This window comes from Nanorana parkeri, unplaced genomic scaffold (genome assembly GCF_000935625.1).
Source record: "Nanorana parkeri isolate BGI_ZX_2015 unplaced genomic scaffold, ASM93562v1 scaffold1, whole genome shotgun sequence".
Taxonomy (NCBI): Eukaryota; Metazoa; Chordata; class Amphibia; order Anura; family Dicroglossidae; genus Nanorana; species Nanorana parkeri.
The window spans coordinates 4,280,859-4,299,767 of record NW_017306269.1 but is presented as its reverse complement, the minus strand read 5'-3'; the positions used below and the strand labels follow the sequence as shown (position 1 = coordinate 4,299,767).

Here is an 18,909-nt window from a genome sequence, read left to right as displayed (position 1 = left end):
CTACACCCTCATATCCTTTATAGCTAAGAAAGGTGCCATCTTGGTATTGCAGTTGCCATGAGGTTGACCAGTTGGTCAGCTATGACATCAGCCATTCGCGGGCTTTAAAGTTCGGTTGAGAGCTGAAAAAAAGGACGCTGCCAACTTTGACAGTTATTACCAGAGGAATGTCTCGAAAGTAACTGTCTTGGGAGACCATTAAATTGGTGGGTCTAGTTCCACTTTAAGAGAAACGTTGATGTTCACTGGATAGGCAGATCTCTCACTGCCCATTGTTCTCATTAAACATGTGCTTTTCTCAGGATCCTCTACACACCAATTTGGTTATCTTTCCGTGTTTTATAAATCAGCCCTGTTTTTTTAATTTGCATGCTTCTGTGTGCACCAGATCAAAAGCAGAAAATTTTAATTCCTTTATGTCTGAATGTTAAATACTGATCATTGCAGCCTGTAAGAAATTCAGAACAGCCTGTAGCTTAATCTAAGAATACAAAATCGCCTGCAGTGCTGTATGCTAAATTTACTCACCAAATAGAGACCTATTGCTGCTACATTGATCAGGAAATGAATGCAAATCACTACTGGTTGCTCTGAGGCCTGAATCATGAAAAAGTGCTTTCTCAAATTGATCTATTTCCCTCTGTTTACACCCATTTAAAACTCCCCAACCATAGTGAGACTGTTCTATATATAATACACCTTGTGCAGCCGGCTGCTGTCACATTGCATTCATCGCTGCATACTTAGAAATATGAAATGCCTTTAAAGTACATTTTTCTTTTGCAACAGCCACAGTAAGTATGTGTGCGCTCCATCTATCTGTCCACTTGATAGACATTAGAACCCTGTAGTGTGAGAAATATATAGGCAGCTATTGCTAAACTCATTTTGAAAATGCTAATTGTCTGACTTCCTTTGACTTCAATACTTTTTGAGTCACTGACATGGAACAAAGATGCAGCAAATGAAGTTAGAACTCCTGAGTTGAATATCTGCCCCAGGTGAGGAGCTAAAATATATTGTAGTATAGCAAGCTGCAAGAATAACATGATAGCCAGGCACCTATTTTTTTTCAGCAGGAGAGGTAAGCAATGGGCGCCTCCTTATTCCTTTCAGTTCAGGCTTCTTTAGAAGGACAACTATACCTTTGGTACAAGTTGTCCTTTAAGCCATGGCTTAAAGGACACGTGGTCCAATACAGCGATCTTCATTGTATGACCCTGCTCAAAGCCCCAGAGTCCTTCTTCAGAAAGTGGGTTGCGCTCAAGGGGGGTGGGGTCTTGGCTTAAAGGATTGCTTGTACTAAGGGTACAGTTTTCCTTTGAAGGTCTATGTTAGGATTTCTTTCTATCACCCCCCAAAGCCCTCAGCACCCTTCCCCAAACCCCTCAGCACTTTTTTTTCTTTTAACTTAGTTTATATGTAATTTTAAACCAGCATTCTTCTGGTTGGGCAGGTGACTTTATGGTGCAGTGGTTGACAGTTTTTACCACCGCACAGATTGGCACTCAAGTAGTGAAGATGCATGTTGCTGTATGGCTATAGATTAGGGATGTTCAGATATCATTGCCGATACTTGGCATTTTCATGAGAACTACCAAGGTTGCAGCGGCTGCAGCTGGGGCATAGCTCTGGCGCTCACCACTGTCCTGAAACCATTAGTGTGTATTGTTTTAGAAAAACTGGCACATGACAATAAACAAAAATGTATCTGTACTTGTATCTGTGAGTTCTTGGAGAAGTATCAGTACTTGGACTTGGAAAAATGGTGCATCACTTATATATATTTATTAAAAACAAATCATACATTAAAACGGATGCACAAATCCCAGGAGCTCTGTGTGCTCCTTAAAAATGACAGCTGCCTCCTAACTTTAGATTTTTTTTCTAGTCTAATCTTGGAGCTAGAAAAGTATCTGTACTTGTACCGGGTACGGTACTTGGTATCTGAACATCCCTATTATAGATTGATACTGTATGTATGAAGCTTTACATGTTTAACAAACACTAATCATGCCAGTAGAATAATATACATAATACAGAATTAAAGCTACCAGTAATCTTTACTGCTGCCGCCCAGACTCCCCATCATTTAGATTAGTTATGTCTTTGTCAACCTGCTCAGCATTATTGCAGTTAATCACTGTATGAATAAAGCCGCACAAAGTGTAATTTTGTGCGTCCTAAATACTGATGTGATCAAGATGGCAATCAAATTCTGCATGAAATCTATTGTACTTATTCATCTGAGCTTCCCGACAAAGGCACAGTGTAACCTTCAATACAGACGGTGGCTTGTCATTCTTTTCACATCTCTGATAAGCAGCTTCTGTCTGCAGCAAATAAAGAATTAGCTAATTGCACTCGTTATCTACGCACTCTAAGTGGGTATGACAAACCCAATGTGATTGCATCCACTCACAAACAGCATCTACATGTCAGTAGTGACAGACAGCATTTGTCCTTACCCAGTACAAATCTAAGCTCCCAATAGACATTAGAGAGCAGTTGAGCTTACAGGTAGGACCCATGTCTTGTAAACACAAGTAAAATTAGTTAGCTTTGCAGGCCTTGCTTAACAGATGTACCAAGGAGGTACATGTGCAATTCGACTCCCCACAGCCACCAGGATTAGGTGACACACTTTTAGGCCAGAAGGTTTAACTTGGCTAAATATCACTGGAAAATGGAGGATTACCATATGATCCTGATCCTTGCCAATCGATTGTTCCAACTGAGAGTGGTTTGCGAACAGTAATGGGGAGGTTGAAAGACATGACCTTGTCATTCAGTCTAGTAATTTCTAGCTGTTATCTTTTGTCGATGGGAATGGCAGGTGTGTAATAACAACTTATTTTATGCTTTTAACCAAAATGATAATTTCCTGCAATATTCAACCCTTACCAGTTACGTCAGAGAGATCCAGTTAGTAGCCACCTTAAATACGTATTTTTGTACTTGTATTTGTTTTTGTAAATTGAGATCTAAAAATTGGACATTTTTGGCACAATGTCACTTGTATGTATCTTATATCCACCTCAAGTAAAACGCTTTTACAAAACTCAGACTGAGAAACAGAGGGGCCAGTACTGTGTTATTGGACATTACTCCATTTCATAGTGTATAGCTTAATATATGCATGCAATAGAAGCTTGCTTACAAGAGTGGTGTGCAGAGGCATGACCTCATCAATTCGGTGATGTCCCTTCAGTTCACATAGATGTATTTTACATTTTGGCTTGAGTTTAGCTTACATTCTACATTACCGAAAGCAATGATATGCATGCACTCAAAGCAGCCTTCACATGGCCTACTAAGTTCTTTGCAGTGGTTATTGTATTCAATTCCATTTTCCATTATGTTATGTAAGCCCAAATGAAGGATAAACTCATTTATTTATTTCTTTATTTATTTTATCCTCCTATGTAGTTCTTGCAGTCTGTGCACTAAATGAGGTGACATAAAGACTGACAACTCCCCCCCTTCCTCCCAGGGCTGTTATCTACATTGACTTGTTTGCCAGTAATTGTTTAAGTAGAGGGCTAATTAATTGTTCCTTCCGGTTTTCAGGTTAATTAATCTTTTATGAGCTGGTATTGTTAGAGATAGTAAAAGCCCATCCGGATTGATCAGTGTGTTGACAATGGCAGACAATAATTGCTCTATTAATCATTCCTTTCTAGTTTGAGGGCAGAAATTACAAATGGCTGCATCTTCATTCCCAGAAATTCATATAGCCAGAGAGAACTGTTGTTGGACTATATCCAGATGATTCTTAATAGTTCTAATGAGTGATTGATGATTGCTTCTATTGTCCCACATCTAATTATGCGCTTTACAGCAAGATTAATGTGACGTGCTATTCTAGTCATAGTGACCTACAAAATCCCAGGCATTGCCGGCTACTAGAGATCGACCATGTTTATGTCTAACCTATGTAGTGAGCCACCAAGCCTGTGATCAACCTGGGAACCACAGTGCTGACATTTGGTTTCACAGCAGCATAATCAAGAATTGTCAAGGTAGTAGTGGTGTTTTTACACTGCCAAGCTTCAGACATTTCAATAATTGTCCATTCATCAGGTAATCTTTGAGCATCCATACTGGTGGTATTGACAAGAGCCTGATACAGTAGTCCCAAAGGGGTTGTAAGAAACTTGCATCAACCATTAAGAAGCAAATCTAGTGTCAACTCCACCTTTAAAGTTCCCCTGACTTTAGCTTGTTGTGTTCACTGTGTATCATAAACAATTGCCTATTTTTTCTCATAAAATACAGTTTTTACCGTTTTTCATCCTTATTTGCATGTCGGCGAAGATGATCTGGCCTTGCTCCAGCGTCAGCTGCACAGTATTGTTCTGGACCAGCTTCCTGATAGTGACATCAGTGCACCATGCCAATGCAATGTGTATCATAAAGGCCCATATTATAGGGTGACAATGTAGGAGAGCAATTAGAAGACAGTTGTCACCCACTTACAGGAAGTGGCTGAACAAGAACCTTAATGGCAGGAACACTGGGTACTATATGAATACAAGCTGCAAATCTAAAATGACTGTAAACAACTTTTGAAATGGCATTAAACTTTAAAGCTTACAAGAGATTTTATTGATTGGGATTACATCTATATTTAAGAGGTTCTCCAAGGATGGGCCATACGGGCTGAGCACAGTGATATGTATTACACTTCTCCTTGCCTGACCCAGAGGTTTTTTTTGTGGAAGTTGCGGTGGCCATACATTTCAGATCCTTCTCTCTCTCCATGGATTGGGGCATGGAGATAAGTGCTGTTCTGTTTTAACCAAATCAGATATTTAAAGTGCCCACTGGGCTTTCAGACAGTTATCCCCTATAAGGGAGATGAACAAAAAATATTGTTCGTAGGTAATTTTAGGTAATAAGCTACCTACTAACTAATCCGAAATATTTTACTTGGTAATACTGTTGCCTATTTTACATGTATTTGTTTCTTTAAAATATTCCACAAATAATTTCACTCAACTGGGGCTTAAGACAATTCTTAGCAGTTTTTGTGATAAACCATTTGTAGGGCCATTCACCCCTGTGAATATCTGAGAACGTTCATTCTGTGCGAATAGAGGAAAAAACAAGTGTTCTTAGTATATATTTTTTCAGGTTGAATGTAATGTAATACTGCATTATGGCCCATAGATGCAGCTAAGTAATCAAGTATTTATTTTCTATGCTTCTAAGCTCTATCTAGTGGCCACAATGCAATATTACATTGTTATTCCACCTGAAAAGAAAATATACAAAGAGTGTTTGTGTTTGTTGTCTATTCACACAGAATGAACATTCTCAGAGACTTGCAGGGTGAATAGCTCTGCGCATTGTTTATAAATACATCACTTATTGTTTTCCGGGGGAATTAGAGTGAAATATAAAAATTGCAAGAAATGTAGTAACTTTTTTTTGCATATCCTTACCTGCTTCTATTGCTAAAATTGCTAAATGTGATAGTCTGCCTTTACTGGCATCACCTAATTAGTCTAACAGGGTTATTCACAAAAGGGTCAAGAGTTTGGAGACGGCAGGAGAAGAGAACAATCTAGGACAACATAGCTGAACTGCAAAGTGAGCAGAATTTTTCCAAATCAGCTATGTTGTCCTAGATTGTTCACTTCTCCTGCCTTCTCCAAACTCTTCACCCTTTTGTGAATAACCCTGTAAGTGTTGTAATACAAAAGGCTCTACTTCCCATTCTGCACGAAACCATCTGACCAAAGATAAGATTTTATTCCAGTGGATGCCTGTTATTTGACATTAAGCTCTGTGCAATGGGCCTGTCAGATGAGCAGGAGGTGGAAATTCTAGAAGAGCTGACTGCAAAATGGATTAGAGGGGTGGTGCTATATCCATCAGTGAAACTCACCATTACGTAAGGAATGTTGAGGAGTCATCGGCAAGGGGTGGAGTCTGTGGATTCCGAAATGCCACTGTTTCTGGTTGTGGTCTGTTCCTGAGTGGGATGTGGGCCTGCTGGTCACTGATTCGCAGAGGAAGTCCTGGTGAGTTCGGGTGGCACAGTAGAGTATTGATCCACGCTATACGCTGACCTCACCATTGTATCACACCTTTTTGTCTTCTGCGATGAATCGGATCAACCGCTGAATCTACCACTCATACCCTGTAAACATTACCGGTTTACACCCCAGACCATTTACCCTCTTTTCCCTTCCACCCTCACCCTCACATCCAAGTATTTTACAGCCCCCTTCTGGTTTGCAGCGCTTCTCTCTCCGTTTTTCTTTGCTTCCTCAACCAGTCGGACACCCCAGTCCGATTGCCTCTGAAGCCGCTCACCTAATCAGCACATCCAACATCATTTTCAAAAAAACAAACAACCCCCCCTGGATCCTTGGAGTTTGTCCCCTACAAACTTTTTACATGTATTCTTTTGCTGTTTCCCCCTCTTTATTCCACACAGTTTCTAAAACAACATTCTGTCTCAACACATTTCCTCCTTCCTGTACTGAAATGGGAGGTATTCATTAAACCTAGTAAACACTTGCTTGCAAATCAAGAGCATGATAAACAGAATATGTTTTGCAAATATCCTTATCTTCTGGAAAACATCTGCTGCTCCTTGAAAATGTTTAATACATGTCATTTCACTTTCCAGATTTTCTTTCTCCTTTTTTTCCATACTGAAAATAAATGCCTGACATTTTTCCTAATTTCCAGATCAGTAAATAGATGTGTCCAACTTCCCTGTGTTTGATATTTCAAGGCTTTTAAATGTATTCATTATTTTTCTGAAAGGTGTTTTATTTTCAAAGTAGACCGCGCAGATGCCGTTATATTTACCGCCACAGGACAATAAAGCATCAGCAGATGTTCCGGATATTAAGAAGTAGAAGAACTGTTTTGTTCTATGTTCATTTTTTTTTCTTTTGATTTGTTAGCGAACTCAAATGACAACTTGAGGGCCCTATGAAGTCACGCAAATAGATCTAGTTGTATAGGCTTTGTACTAACAGCAGCCATTTCCATAGCCCTGACTCCACTCTACTGTTAAAGAAGAATGTCATCCATATCTTTAAAATGACAATAAACACACCTTTAGAAATGTTTAGTTTGACAATCTACAAACACATACTTCTAGATAATTGCCGGCTTTGTATTCTTTGCATACTTTATTTTTATTTTCCTTCCCATTCTTCTTACAGTGGCCATTTTTACTGAGGGCAGATCAATATATCTCCCTTTACTTCCTGGAACTCTGGCACATGTGAAAAGGACATGTGACCACTCACATCATCTCAGGGGAACACAATTGCCTTTCCCTGAGACCACGTGAGATTTTGCAGCTTTCAAATGAGATTTCCTAGCAATTCCCTGCTGATGTAACCTTCCCAGGATTTATCTGTTAGGCACAGGCTACATCACTAATGCCTAAGAGGACCAGGAAGTAAAAAACTACCATTATAAGTTAAAGAAAAATATGTTTATTTAACTAAAGAATGTAAGATGATTTCATATCAGCATTCAGAGCTGCTGGCACAAAAATATATAAAAGGCATCCGGGAATCCTGTTTAATCGAAGGGGACTTTGGACAGTGACCTTATTTACCACTCAAAATAGTTTTGGTTCTATAGAAATTAAAACCTTTGCAGAATTCACATTATAGACAAAAGTTACTCAATCCATAATATTTGAAAAGTAATCATCTTTATTCTTAGAAAATTTAAATACACATTGCTGAATAAGTTCCCACAATGCCCCGTTGTGGGAGGGGTGAAACGTGTCGACGTGGGGTACACACCAGTCCACCCTCGGCTCACCAAACCTATGGGATGACTGTTTGAGAAAATGCTAGAGCGTATTTTGTGACGCGCAACCTGGGAAATGCTGCAATAGAGGATATGTGCAAGCCAACAACAATGATCCTTCAAATAAATGGCGGTGAATAGCCTCGGAAATTCCCTTTTTTTCCGTGAGTAGTACCGCTGAACAAGCTGCTAGCACAGGGATGGCCAAACTCGGGCCCTCCAGCTGTGGTGAAACTACAAATCCCATGAAGCAGCTCTCTCCGGGAGTCATGTCTGTGGCTGTGAGAATCTTGCAAAGCCTCATGGGATTCGTAGTTCCACTACAGCTGGAGGGCCGCAGTTTGGCCATCCCTGTGCTAGCAGGTAAGAGCTCTTACATGGACTATCAATTTTTTTAAAAGTGATTAAGTGAATCGGGTACTGCTACTGGACACTGTAAAAAGCTGGCATTGGACCATTTAAAGATTAAGCCAGTAAATAAAGTATCTGTGAGTCCTGCGCTTGCTAGCGAGTCATCAGTGGGAGGATTCAGTCCCACCTTTCAGTACCCTGCATGCCTAACACAGTCTTCATGAGGCTAAAATATCACAGTGGCTAAAAATTAAGAAGACATTTGAGGTTTGTATAATTTCTGCAAAAAAAAAAAAAAATTGTATTAAGGTTATAAAGCTATTGTGCATAGGGGGCACTAACAATTATGTAATAATTTGAGATGAATTAAATAAAAATAATATCCCTTTTGTAATTTTTTTGTTATACTGATTACCAAACCACAAAGTTCAGCACATGCTGGATGGGGTTGTGGAATGACTTTAGTTTACACCAGAGCCCTTAGATTCAATTGATGCTGAAAAATGCTGGTTAGCTTCTGGATAAATGTGAAGTATGCATACTTTATGTTAAAATCAATTGATACTCCCAGATGTCATAGAGAGGGGAGTCAAAATCTTGTTTTGGGGCTCCATGAGTTACAAACCTGCCCTCTACCACATTCATATTCGACTGTCGCTAGGATGGGTACCCTTACTAGACAATAGGTTTGAATTGGAAAACAGGGGGATGGTCAGCAGTGTTTTGGCATTCAGTTATGACAGTGCCTTGGAATTTGGGGCTCCTGAGAACACATTTGAAAGTAGATTTTATTGCCGTATAGCCAGTTTAGAATGTTTAAGTACCTAACAGGTGTTATTCAAATAATAAGAAAGACAAGTCTCACTTATACCGGCAATGACTGACCCGTGTATGAGTAACTCCAACCTTCTAACAGGCGGTGTGTCAGCCTGTTAGCATAATCACTCCTGAGAGATGAATACAGAAATATTTTTACCATTTGAAAGTTCATTATTGCTTAATTCTGACGAAGCCTTCTTATCAAAAATTTAGCTAGTCTGCTGCTTGTCTGACTTGCAGATGGAGAGGTTGGCAAACAGCTTTATTTCAATTTAAAGCTAATGAGGTGCCTGTTCTTGGGCATATTTTTAATTAAGACATGCAGTGCTTAATTGTCTTCATTAATGCTATTATGAGTGATGAGAGGAATGTGACAGGTGCAGTGTTGACACTTGAAAGCATGTTACACATTTTTGTAGACATCCCGTTTGGCATTGTCCAGACTTAGCATTTTTGTGTAGTTCAATTGTAAATGGCAGTGTTTAGTCATGGCTAGTACGGATGAGCCGAACACCCTGTGTTCGGTTCTAATTCGAACTTTCGTCACAGAAGTCTATTATAACTCTCTATAACTCTGATATAACTACTGTATCTATAACTCTCTATCAATCTGCTGTAACTAACTATACTAGAACCCTCTCTCTCTATATCTCCTACAACACACTACATAGGGCTGCGGTGTCAGCAGCCTTATATAGTGTGCTGCAGGGACTTAGCTGTGAGACATGATTGGGCAGAGTCATCGTGACTTTGCCCAATCATGGCTCTATATTTGTACTGAGCCCTGATTGGCACAGTCTTGCACCTGACCTGCGGTCAGGTGCAAGACTGTAGCCAATTACCGTTTCGGACGGCGTAGTGCATTGTGGGATGTTCTGCGGACATCTTGTAATGTTCAGCGAACGCTAGAACAGGCTATGTTCGACTGGAACATGCAGCCCATCCCTAATGGCTAGACGTTTTGTTTTCTTGTTTTTTTAATAAATTATGTGTTTATTTCTGTGGGCTAGAAGCCATTTTTGGCCCAGTGTTCATTCTGGGAATGCATTTCAGAACATACATCATTACAGGGCGCCAAATAAATAAAAATAGGTTTCCACTCTTACTGGTATGTCCCTTTTTAAAGTGGGTGCTGCAGTGATGGTGGATGGCGCCACTTCAAATCCAAATAGTAAAGTATATCACCAGCACTCCAAAGTAGAATCTTCAATGAGTGGTCATTTTATTGATGTACCCTTATGACGAGATGTGTGTACATCAATAAAAAAAAGTGTTTTGGTTTGCCATTAAAACTCACTGAGTTCCTTTGCTCTCCATGGATTGTCTTCCTAGGAAGTCAGGAGGGATAGAAGTGAAGCCAACAACATACTAAAGCTAAACCTATTCCTAAAAACCTAAAAGAAGTCCTGAACTGTGGAAGCTGTGCCAAAAAAAGGAAAAATACTAGTCACCAGTATTCTCGGTTGTCTCCCTGCAGCTGATCTTTTTTGCCGATTCTGGGTGGGGGGAGATTTCCCTGCTGTGGCCCCAGATAGTATTTAATATCAGTTTGAAACCACCAGACGGGAACCACAGATGAAACTTTGGCTCTTGTATTGTAAATGATTCTTACAGTGTTCTTTTAAATTGCCTGACCCATTGCTACAAAGATTCTCTATCACTTCAATTGGTTATTCAGAGCAAAGTATCATGTTCCTGCTGTCTCTTCTCATTCAACTCTCATTAAACTAAATCAAGTAAAATTCTGCTTGACACACTGTATCTCATTTATCGGCATTGTAATTTACTGGTACTTGAAATATCTCTTTCCCCAGGATTGCTCCCTCTGCAGTCAGTGAAGAGATCTTGTTATAGATGCAGGATCTTCCATCATACCCCCCAGTCACAAGCTGGTTGTTATGTTATGTCAATAAATGAATATTCTTTAGTGCGTTTCAGGTGTACTGCACAGAGCTGGTGACTTAATCCCATCTCACAATAAGTAGATTTATCTCTATATAAATGTCACTCTCATCATACAAACACAGTGCAGAGTGACTGAGAGTCTTTGCTCAATGATTGACAATGTAGCATTCTGCTCTTTCAAACTGAGATGTGTGGATTATTGACTTCGACAGTAGGAAGGGTTTGTGTTGACGGACGTTTTAAGAGGCTTTCCAAACACTGCCTACAGCAGGTCGGGCTCTGCGCTGCTGGAACACTCCCTCCACCTGCTGCTTATAGGATTCAATAAACCCTATAAGCAGTGGTCTTGCAGTATCCACAGGGACGCAAAAGCATCTCTGAAGGAACACATTCTGTTCAGATGCTTTGCACTGTGCTGGGCAAAACAGACAAATGCATAAGCACATTGCAGGGCTGTTGTTTGCAGCGGTGGGAGGGACAGCTCTGCTGTAATGAGCGCAGTTTGATGGAGACATAGTTCAGACAGCCTCCTAAACAGTTGTCTGTATGAATCATAAGCTTGCCCTTATTTGCAGAGATTTTTCCCACCCAACTATGTTTGGATACAAACAACTCAAACCAGGGCCATCCACCTAACACTTTGAATTTAGTTATAGACAAAAACATTTTTAATGAGAGAACCATGTTGTCACAAGTTCCCCACAACAGCCAATCAAATACATTCATTATTGTTTCACCAATAAAATCTAAATTCAAAAAGTAAAGCCTAAAATTCTCCAGTATCATTGTGGACCCTCCATACATCCGAGGCCCAGACTGTACATGGAGCCTAAAAGGGTCAGCCCACCATTCGCAAATATGACTGTTTTTGGTTGATGCTAAAGAGTCAAACCACTGAACAGTTACATATCTCCTAGGGACCGTATCGGTGAGAAGAGAGTGACATTCTGTTCATAAGCTCCAAGATCTGCATACCAGCTGTGAAAATAATATATAACATATACTGTATAATGAACATCAGGGGCGGAACTTAGCGTTACTAAGCCCAGAGTCCAGCGCGTTACTAAGCCCAGAGTCCAGCGCGTTACTAAGCCCAGAGTCCAGCGCGTTACTAAGCCCAGAGTCCAGCGCATTACTAAGCCCAGAGTCCAGCGCGTTACTAAGCCCAGAGTCCAGCACGTTACTAAGCCCAGAGTCCAATGCGTTTCTAAGCCCAGAGTCCAGCACGCTACTAAGCCCAGAGTGCAGCGTGCTACTAAGCCCAGAGTCCAACACGCTACTAAGCCCACAGTCCAGCGCATTACTAAGCCCACAGTCCAGCGCATTACTAAGCCCACAGTCCAGCGCGTTGCTGCGACCGCTGGGGGGGGGCGGTTGGGGGGCCAATGTGATCCGCGCCCCCCCTTCTTGGGAGGGAGGGGGCCCAAGATAAAATCTTGCACCAGGGACCTTTGTTCCTTGGGTCCGCCACTGATGAACATATTTGAGCATATACAGTATAATAAATGCTGCAGTGAGCACAGAACACAAAAGGTGTTAATCGTCTTAATTGCCTAATTCAGCAGTTCAGCTTCCTGGTTAAGGATTGGGGTTTCCTTTGTTATTAGACATGTGCACCAGCAAAAAATTTGTTTCGTTTCGTTTTGATTCGGATTTACGTTTTTCAAGTTCGGGTCCGCAATTGAATTCGTTGCGGGATTCGGACGAAATTCGTTAGCGGTAGTCGTTTTTCGGATTCGGGTCCGCAATTGAATTCGGATTTCCAGCGAAATTCGTTAGCGGTAGTCCGGTCGAAATTTCGTTTATTGGACAGCAAAGTGACATTAGAAAAAAAAATGTTTTGTTTTTTTTTACAGTCTGCAGAAGATGGAAAAAAAAAACAGCGTGAGGTTCCCCCCAAATTCATACCAGACCCTTTAGGTCTGGTAGGAATGTTAGGAGGGACCCTCCCCCAAGTTAAAACAAAAAAAAAGTGTGTGAGGTTCCCCCCCAAATCCCTACCAGCCCCAAAAAATGGGGGTGGGAAACGTGGGGTCCCCCCTAACAGTCCTACCAGACCCTTGATTCGAGCACTGGCCCGGCAGGGCAGGAAAGGGGGCCCTCCCTGCGCCTTACCAGGCCACGTGCCCTTGGCATTGGGAGGGTGTCCCCGTGCCGATGGGGACAAGGGCCTCTTCCTTACAACACTGACCCGGTGGTTGTGGGAGTCTGCGGGCAAGTGGGCTTATTTGCATCGGGGTACCCCTTTAAATAAGGGGGCACCCAGATGCCGCCCCCCTCTTGTGAATGAGTAAGGGGTACTTGCACCCCTACCCATTCACTAAAGGGTTAAATCAAATAGTTAGTAAAAAGTCCAGACTTTTAGATAAAATCCTTTAATTGAAAAAAAAAAACAAAGACTCAATTTTTGACTATTCCTTTAATTTAAAAAAATGGCTCCATCAATGTAATCCAGCGTCAATCAGGATGCAGGACCCCCGCCGAAATAAAAAAAAAAGTCCCACCGCACGACGACCACCCAAACTCGACGAAAACTCGCCGCAAAATGACATTCAGCCCGAATGTCAACAGATGGGTGGAGCGAGTTGTGACATCACGGCTCGCTCCGCCCATTTAAAATTCTCAGCCGTCAAATACTACATAGCATTCGGAAACTCCCGAGTGCTATTCGTGAGTTTCCGAATGCTATTCGGGTCTGTGAGCCGAGGTGTGATAATGCTTTTCATATGACACCTCGGCTCACTGTGCACGTGGCCTGGTAAGACACAGGGAGGGGCGCTCAATCGCCCCCCCCCCCTTTCCTGCCCTGCCGGGCCAGTGCTCGGATCAAGGGTCTGGTAGGACTGTTAGTTGTGACCACACGTTTTTTTTTGTATGTACAGATTGTTCTGATATACATTCTTGGGAGCATTGACAAAGTCAAATGGCTCAATACACATTTGATATACTGTATATACATTTTTACTTTTCTAGCTGCTGAAAGACTGGACAGAGGTGATGATGCTTGTTCACTGTCCAGTGATCAGGTTGCAAGTTTTTTCCCCCCATTTTTGGGGGCTGGGGTTCCCCCTTAAAATTCTTACCAGACCTAAATGGTCTGGTAGGATTTTGGGGGGAACCCCACGCACTTTTTTGTTGTTTTAACTTGGGGGAGGGTCCCTCCTAACATTCCTACCAGACCTGAAGGGTCTGGTATGAATTGGGGGGGGGGAACCTCATGCTTATTTTTTTTTCATCTTCTGCAGACTGTAAAAAAAAAACATTTTTTTTTTCTAATATCACTTTGCTGCTAACAAAATTTCGTCCAATAAACAAAATTTCGACCGGACTACCGCTAACGAATTTCGGGAATTCGGATTCGTTAGCATTCGTTATAGCTGTAATTCGTAATTCAGATATTTCCGAACTTCCGAAATTTCGTCCGAATTTCTATTCGGAACGAAACGAATCGCACATGTCTATTTGTTATCACTACTCCTGCAACCTGATTACTGGACAGTGAACAAGCATCATCACCTCTGTCCAGTCTTTCAGCAGCTAGAAAAGTAAAAATGTATATACAGTATATCAAATGTGTATTGAGCCATTTGACTTTGTCAATGCTCCCAAGAATGTATATCAGAACAATCTGTACATACAAAACAGTGGAAACAGTGTTGTATATATCAAACTGTTTGAAATGAAAAATGTCAGCATTGCTTCACAGCAATCAGTTAGACCCTATGGGGGTGATTTACTAACCTAAACACACGCACGCACTAGGTGCGTGTGATTTTTACACAGCAAAACTTATTTATCAACCAAAAAGTCTCTAAAAGCATATTTCCACTAATGCCATATATGGAAAAATCATGCACATGATGCATATATAATGCTGCTTCACAGTTTAGACAAAAATGGTTAGCTCATGCATTTACATTCCTGTATTCATCAACGCAAGCAACACAATGTAGAGCTAATTTACACAACATCACCTTGCAATTCATGCAGGGCTTTGCACAACACACCTGCTGGGTCTGTACACACTACAAAGGTGTCTAGATTCCACCAATAGATCATGCTGGGAGAGAACACACTACAGAGGTGTATACTGGTTCGTGGCGTGTTGATAAGGTTAGTAAATCAACCCCAATGACTCATTTTCCATATATCATCTTCCATTGCAGGTTTGAATTGGTTCGGTTGCTATAGATAGCGTACTCTGTTCTTATTCAGGGGCCCGATTTCTATTGCACATGGCAAACAGTCAGAACCTTTATTTTATAATCATATTGTCAATTGAGAATTGACATCTACAAAACTAGGACAAAATATTTACTGGAGCAGGGGTTCCTAATTGGGGTATCTATACTCGATAGGTGTATAGAACCACAGGATGGAGGTATGGGACTGGATCTCTAAGTAAGTCAAAACTATTGAAACAGGTTTCTCTGCATTATTGAACCTGAAAGCAAAGTGGATATTCAATGTGTTAGGTGACATGCAATTATCATTATCAGTAACTGTACCTCTGATCGAAGTTTTAATTGTCCCAAAACAACAGCAAAAATCTCACTAGCTGTAGAAAGTATATGTATATGTGATTGCTGTTTCCAGAGGCAATCCATTCGGGGGTCTGTAATTGTAAAATTCCACACTAGAGCCACTATTGTACATTGTGAGATGATGTCTGGCTGCTGCTGGTAGCAGAATAAGAGTATTACATGTGACATTGGTAAAATGATCTATACACGAGCTTAGACTTCCATAATTATATATTACAGCATCAATTCTAATCTCGTAGAAGAAAGTCATTTATACCGAGCGTTACACCACTCAGCAACTGTCGTCATCAAAGTCACCTTGGGATGCTGGAATATCTTTTTACTTTCATATGCTCAGAGATGACTAAGTAATGAGCTTAACTAGCTTTTTAAATAATTTAATCTGTACCAAGCTGACGTTTGAGAACAGTCATTAACCTCCACCTGTAAAGAAAATTTTTAATTCTTAATTTCAAAAGCAGGCCCACGTAAAGCAATGTTTCTGTTTTGTTGGGAGTGGGGTAGGGGCTAATCTTAGTTGAGGTTTCCTCAATGTCTGGATGCTAAAGTATTAATTTGTTGCCACTCCCTGTCTGACCATGATGGTCTAATAGTTTGACTTTCCAGCTACACTACATGTTGTCCATCCAGGTCTTTTTCATAGGTATACATGATGAACTTGCAGGACTTTGGCATAAGTAGCTCAGATAAAACACTGAGCTCTCAGCCTTTCACTGTAATACCAATGCTGTAATGCTGGGATCACAAACAGCAGAGAATCCCTCATGAGATATGAACTCAGTCTCACATTCCCAAAAACATACAATCAATTCTGGGTGCAGTTCCTGTTTAAAGTAAATCTGTTTTGTATTCTAAATGTTAACTTCCAGCAAAATATTCATACAAGCCTTATTCCTCATGGCAAACAGAAGAGTACAAAGTTCATTTAAAGGATAGGTGTACTTTTAGCCTAATAGGTTGGCTTCCCATGAAGTGATAGGAGCCCATGGCATGTATGTGTGGATACTTCTGAAAGATTTTGGGCATAGTCCATGTGGTGCCAATGAAGATAGGGATAGGAGCTGCATAAGCATAAGTGCATTCATTCTTTAATATTAAGAGCTTATTATAAATAATTCAGCAAATTGCTTCCAATATATTTTAGCACTTTGCGCACCCTGTGGTATGCTCCAAACACGCATTTGAACTGAGAAGGCCACTTTGATTAATGTGAAGAGATTTAATATTCTTAAACAAGTTCATTTGAATGTGACTATTAGTAACATGAATTGGATAAGCGAAAATGTCAGAGACATATTGTCCTTGGTTCTTGCATTGCAAACATGACAGCTACTCAGAGCCCAAGGCAACCAATCAGCATCTCTCTTCAGTATACTCAGTTTAGACTTGATAATGTGACTGAGAAGCTGATTGGTTGCAGCGCAAATCTGATCCAGTTTTGATAAATTCCCCCCAATAGATTTGTGTGCGCACTGCACAGATATTTAAAAACACAGCAATGTTTAAAAATCAGTATTGCTGTAGTTTATTCTCTTTTTTTTTTGTCTTCAGGCTGGCCATGGGTCCCTCTCCTAGTTCTTAGCTGCCTCTACTGCTTTGCCCAAGTCGGAATTGAATGGAGTCTGTTCTTATTCCCCGAATACAAATACAAGTTTCCACTTTGTGCCAGGAAGAAGTCAGAAAGATGAAGGGCAGCAAACAAAACCAGAAGAAACTGAACCAACATCTCTGGATATTGAGGAGGCTCTCAGATGGGTTTCACAAGAATGTGTATCAGTATTTTATTTACATTTTTTATACTTCTACAATGTTTTTCATAATAAAATGATCACCTTGTTTATTGTTCGACCTTTCCTGCTTTTTTTTCTGCTTCTAGGTAGAACGAATGTTGCTGAGCAACTTATTGTGGCATTGTGATGTACCAGATACCTTACATTTGCTTGCAATCTATACCAATACTTTATCCTGGATAATGGTGAGGAGCCACATCTTATAACTCTGATTTAAAGCAGAAGTTTAATCTGCTTATATGTTGCCTTTTCATGTTCTTCCTTTCCCCCTTTAACATACTGCTGATGAAAATTTTGAATAAAACCTTTCTGTTTTCATCACATCATTTATTTTAGACCCAATGACATAATCACAGGGTCTCTGTGGCTGGGTGCCTCCTGAAAATATCCCAGCACCCTACCTTAGTACTCTTCTCAAGAGACCACAGTCCTGATAAGAGTTATGCAAATATTAAAATGCCTTGATGGATGGGTTTCAGTCTGTATGACTGGCCATTCCAAAGCAGGCTGCATGCAGACTGCCCTAGGTAACGCCCACATGTGATGCTGAGCCTCCATGATTGTAAGAACTGAAATCCAATGAATGAAAAGGGCAGACTAGGGGGGAAAGCTAGATGATTCTGGGTGTCCTACAGCCAGGAAATGAGGCGGGTTCTATCTGCTTTGTTCTGGAAGAAGTAGCTGCAGGGACCGGGGATTAGGTGATCTTTATTTTCGCCCCCAGACCAAAACGAGCAGTTAAAGCTTACAGTGCAGGGGCAGGACCACTGCAAGGGTTAATTTTTAGATTTCCTGGAGTTTTTCTTTAGTGCTATAGCCAGCCCTGGCTCTAAAGTGTACACCTATCCCTCCTGGTTTAGAGCCTGACGGGTTTTACCCATCCCTACTTTATACAAAACCAAGAAAAAAGTTTTGGCTTTACATGTAATTTAAGGCTTCAAGAAAGTGTCCTTGCGCTTGTTAATAAGTGCACTTTCAGACCAAGTAAATTTGTAATTTTTACCCCTTTCCCTGACGTAACAGATCCCCCTCCACAGATGCATGCACACCTCAATCCGACAGCCGTATTTCTACTGTTTGTTTCACAAGTCTTCACTGTCCTACCTGCTCCTGCACATGAGTGCCCTATACACTTCTATGGGGCTGTGTCCTGCCATGGAGCCATTTATAAACGGCACATCAGAAATAAGTCTCGGGCAGCCAATTACGGCAATCACAAATGTAAACAGTGCTTGTGTTTACATTTGGGATCCCACCATTTCCCCCTCTGCCGTGGATTCTCCTGATCCTCTTCCTTCCTCCTCCTCCGGCATATGGACCAAATAGGGGGCACACTGACTACCAGTGGTATAGGGAAAATACCACTGACCACAAATAGCTATGAGGCACACTACTAATTGCTAGCATTTAAAGGGGCACACACCATTGACCACCAACATTTAAAAGGACACTCACCACTGATAAAGGGGTACTTACTGCTGACCAGTGGCGTAACAACCGGGGGGTGGGGGGGGACACTTGCCCCGGGCGCAGGACTGAGGGGGGGCGCCGTCACGACCCCCGCTAAACGAAGCCATGGCTCCCTCTCCCTGACACGATCACCCGGCTGTCATCCGGTGGCCGCTCGCTCCTCCGAGGCCACTGCGAGCGGACTTCTACAGTGCCTGATTGGAGGGCGCGTCTGCCTGATCCAGCCAGCCAGCCCG

General features: G+C 41.3%; 1 protein-coding gene across 1 annotated transcript in view; it reads left to right on the top strand.

Moving 5' to 3' along the window:
• The window catches only part of HHAT (hedgehog acyltransferase), a 203,754-nt gene extending 186,592 nt beyond the window's left edge, over positions 1-17,162 (top strand). The window contains exon 12 of the mRNA XM_018553055.1: positions 16,965-17,162. Within this exon, the coding sequence (XP_018408557.1) occupies positions 16,965-17,101 (137 nt within the window). The 3' untranslated portion in view covers positions 17,102-17,162. The remainder of the gene's footprint in view (positions 1-16,964) is intronic.
• Positions 17,163-18,909: the final 1,747 nt, after the last annotated feature.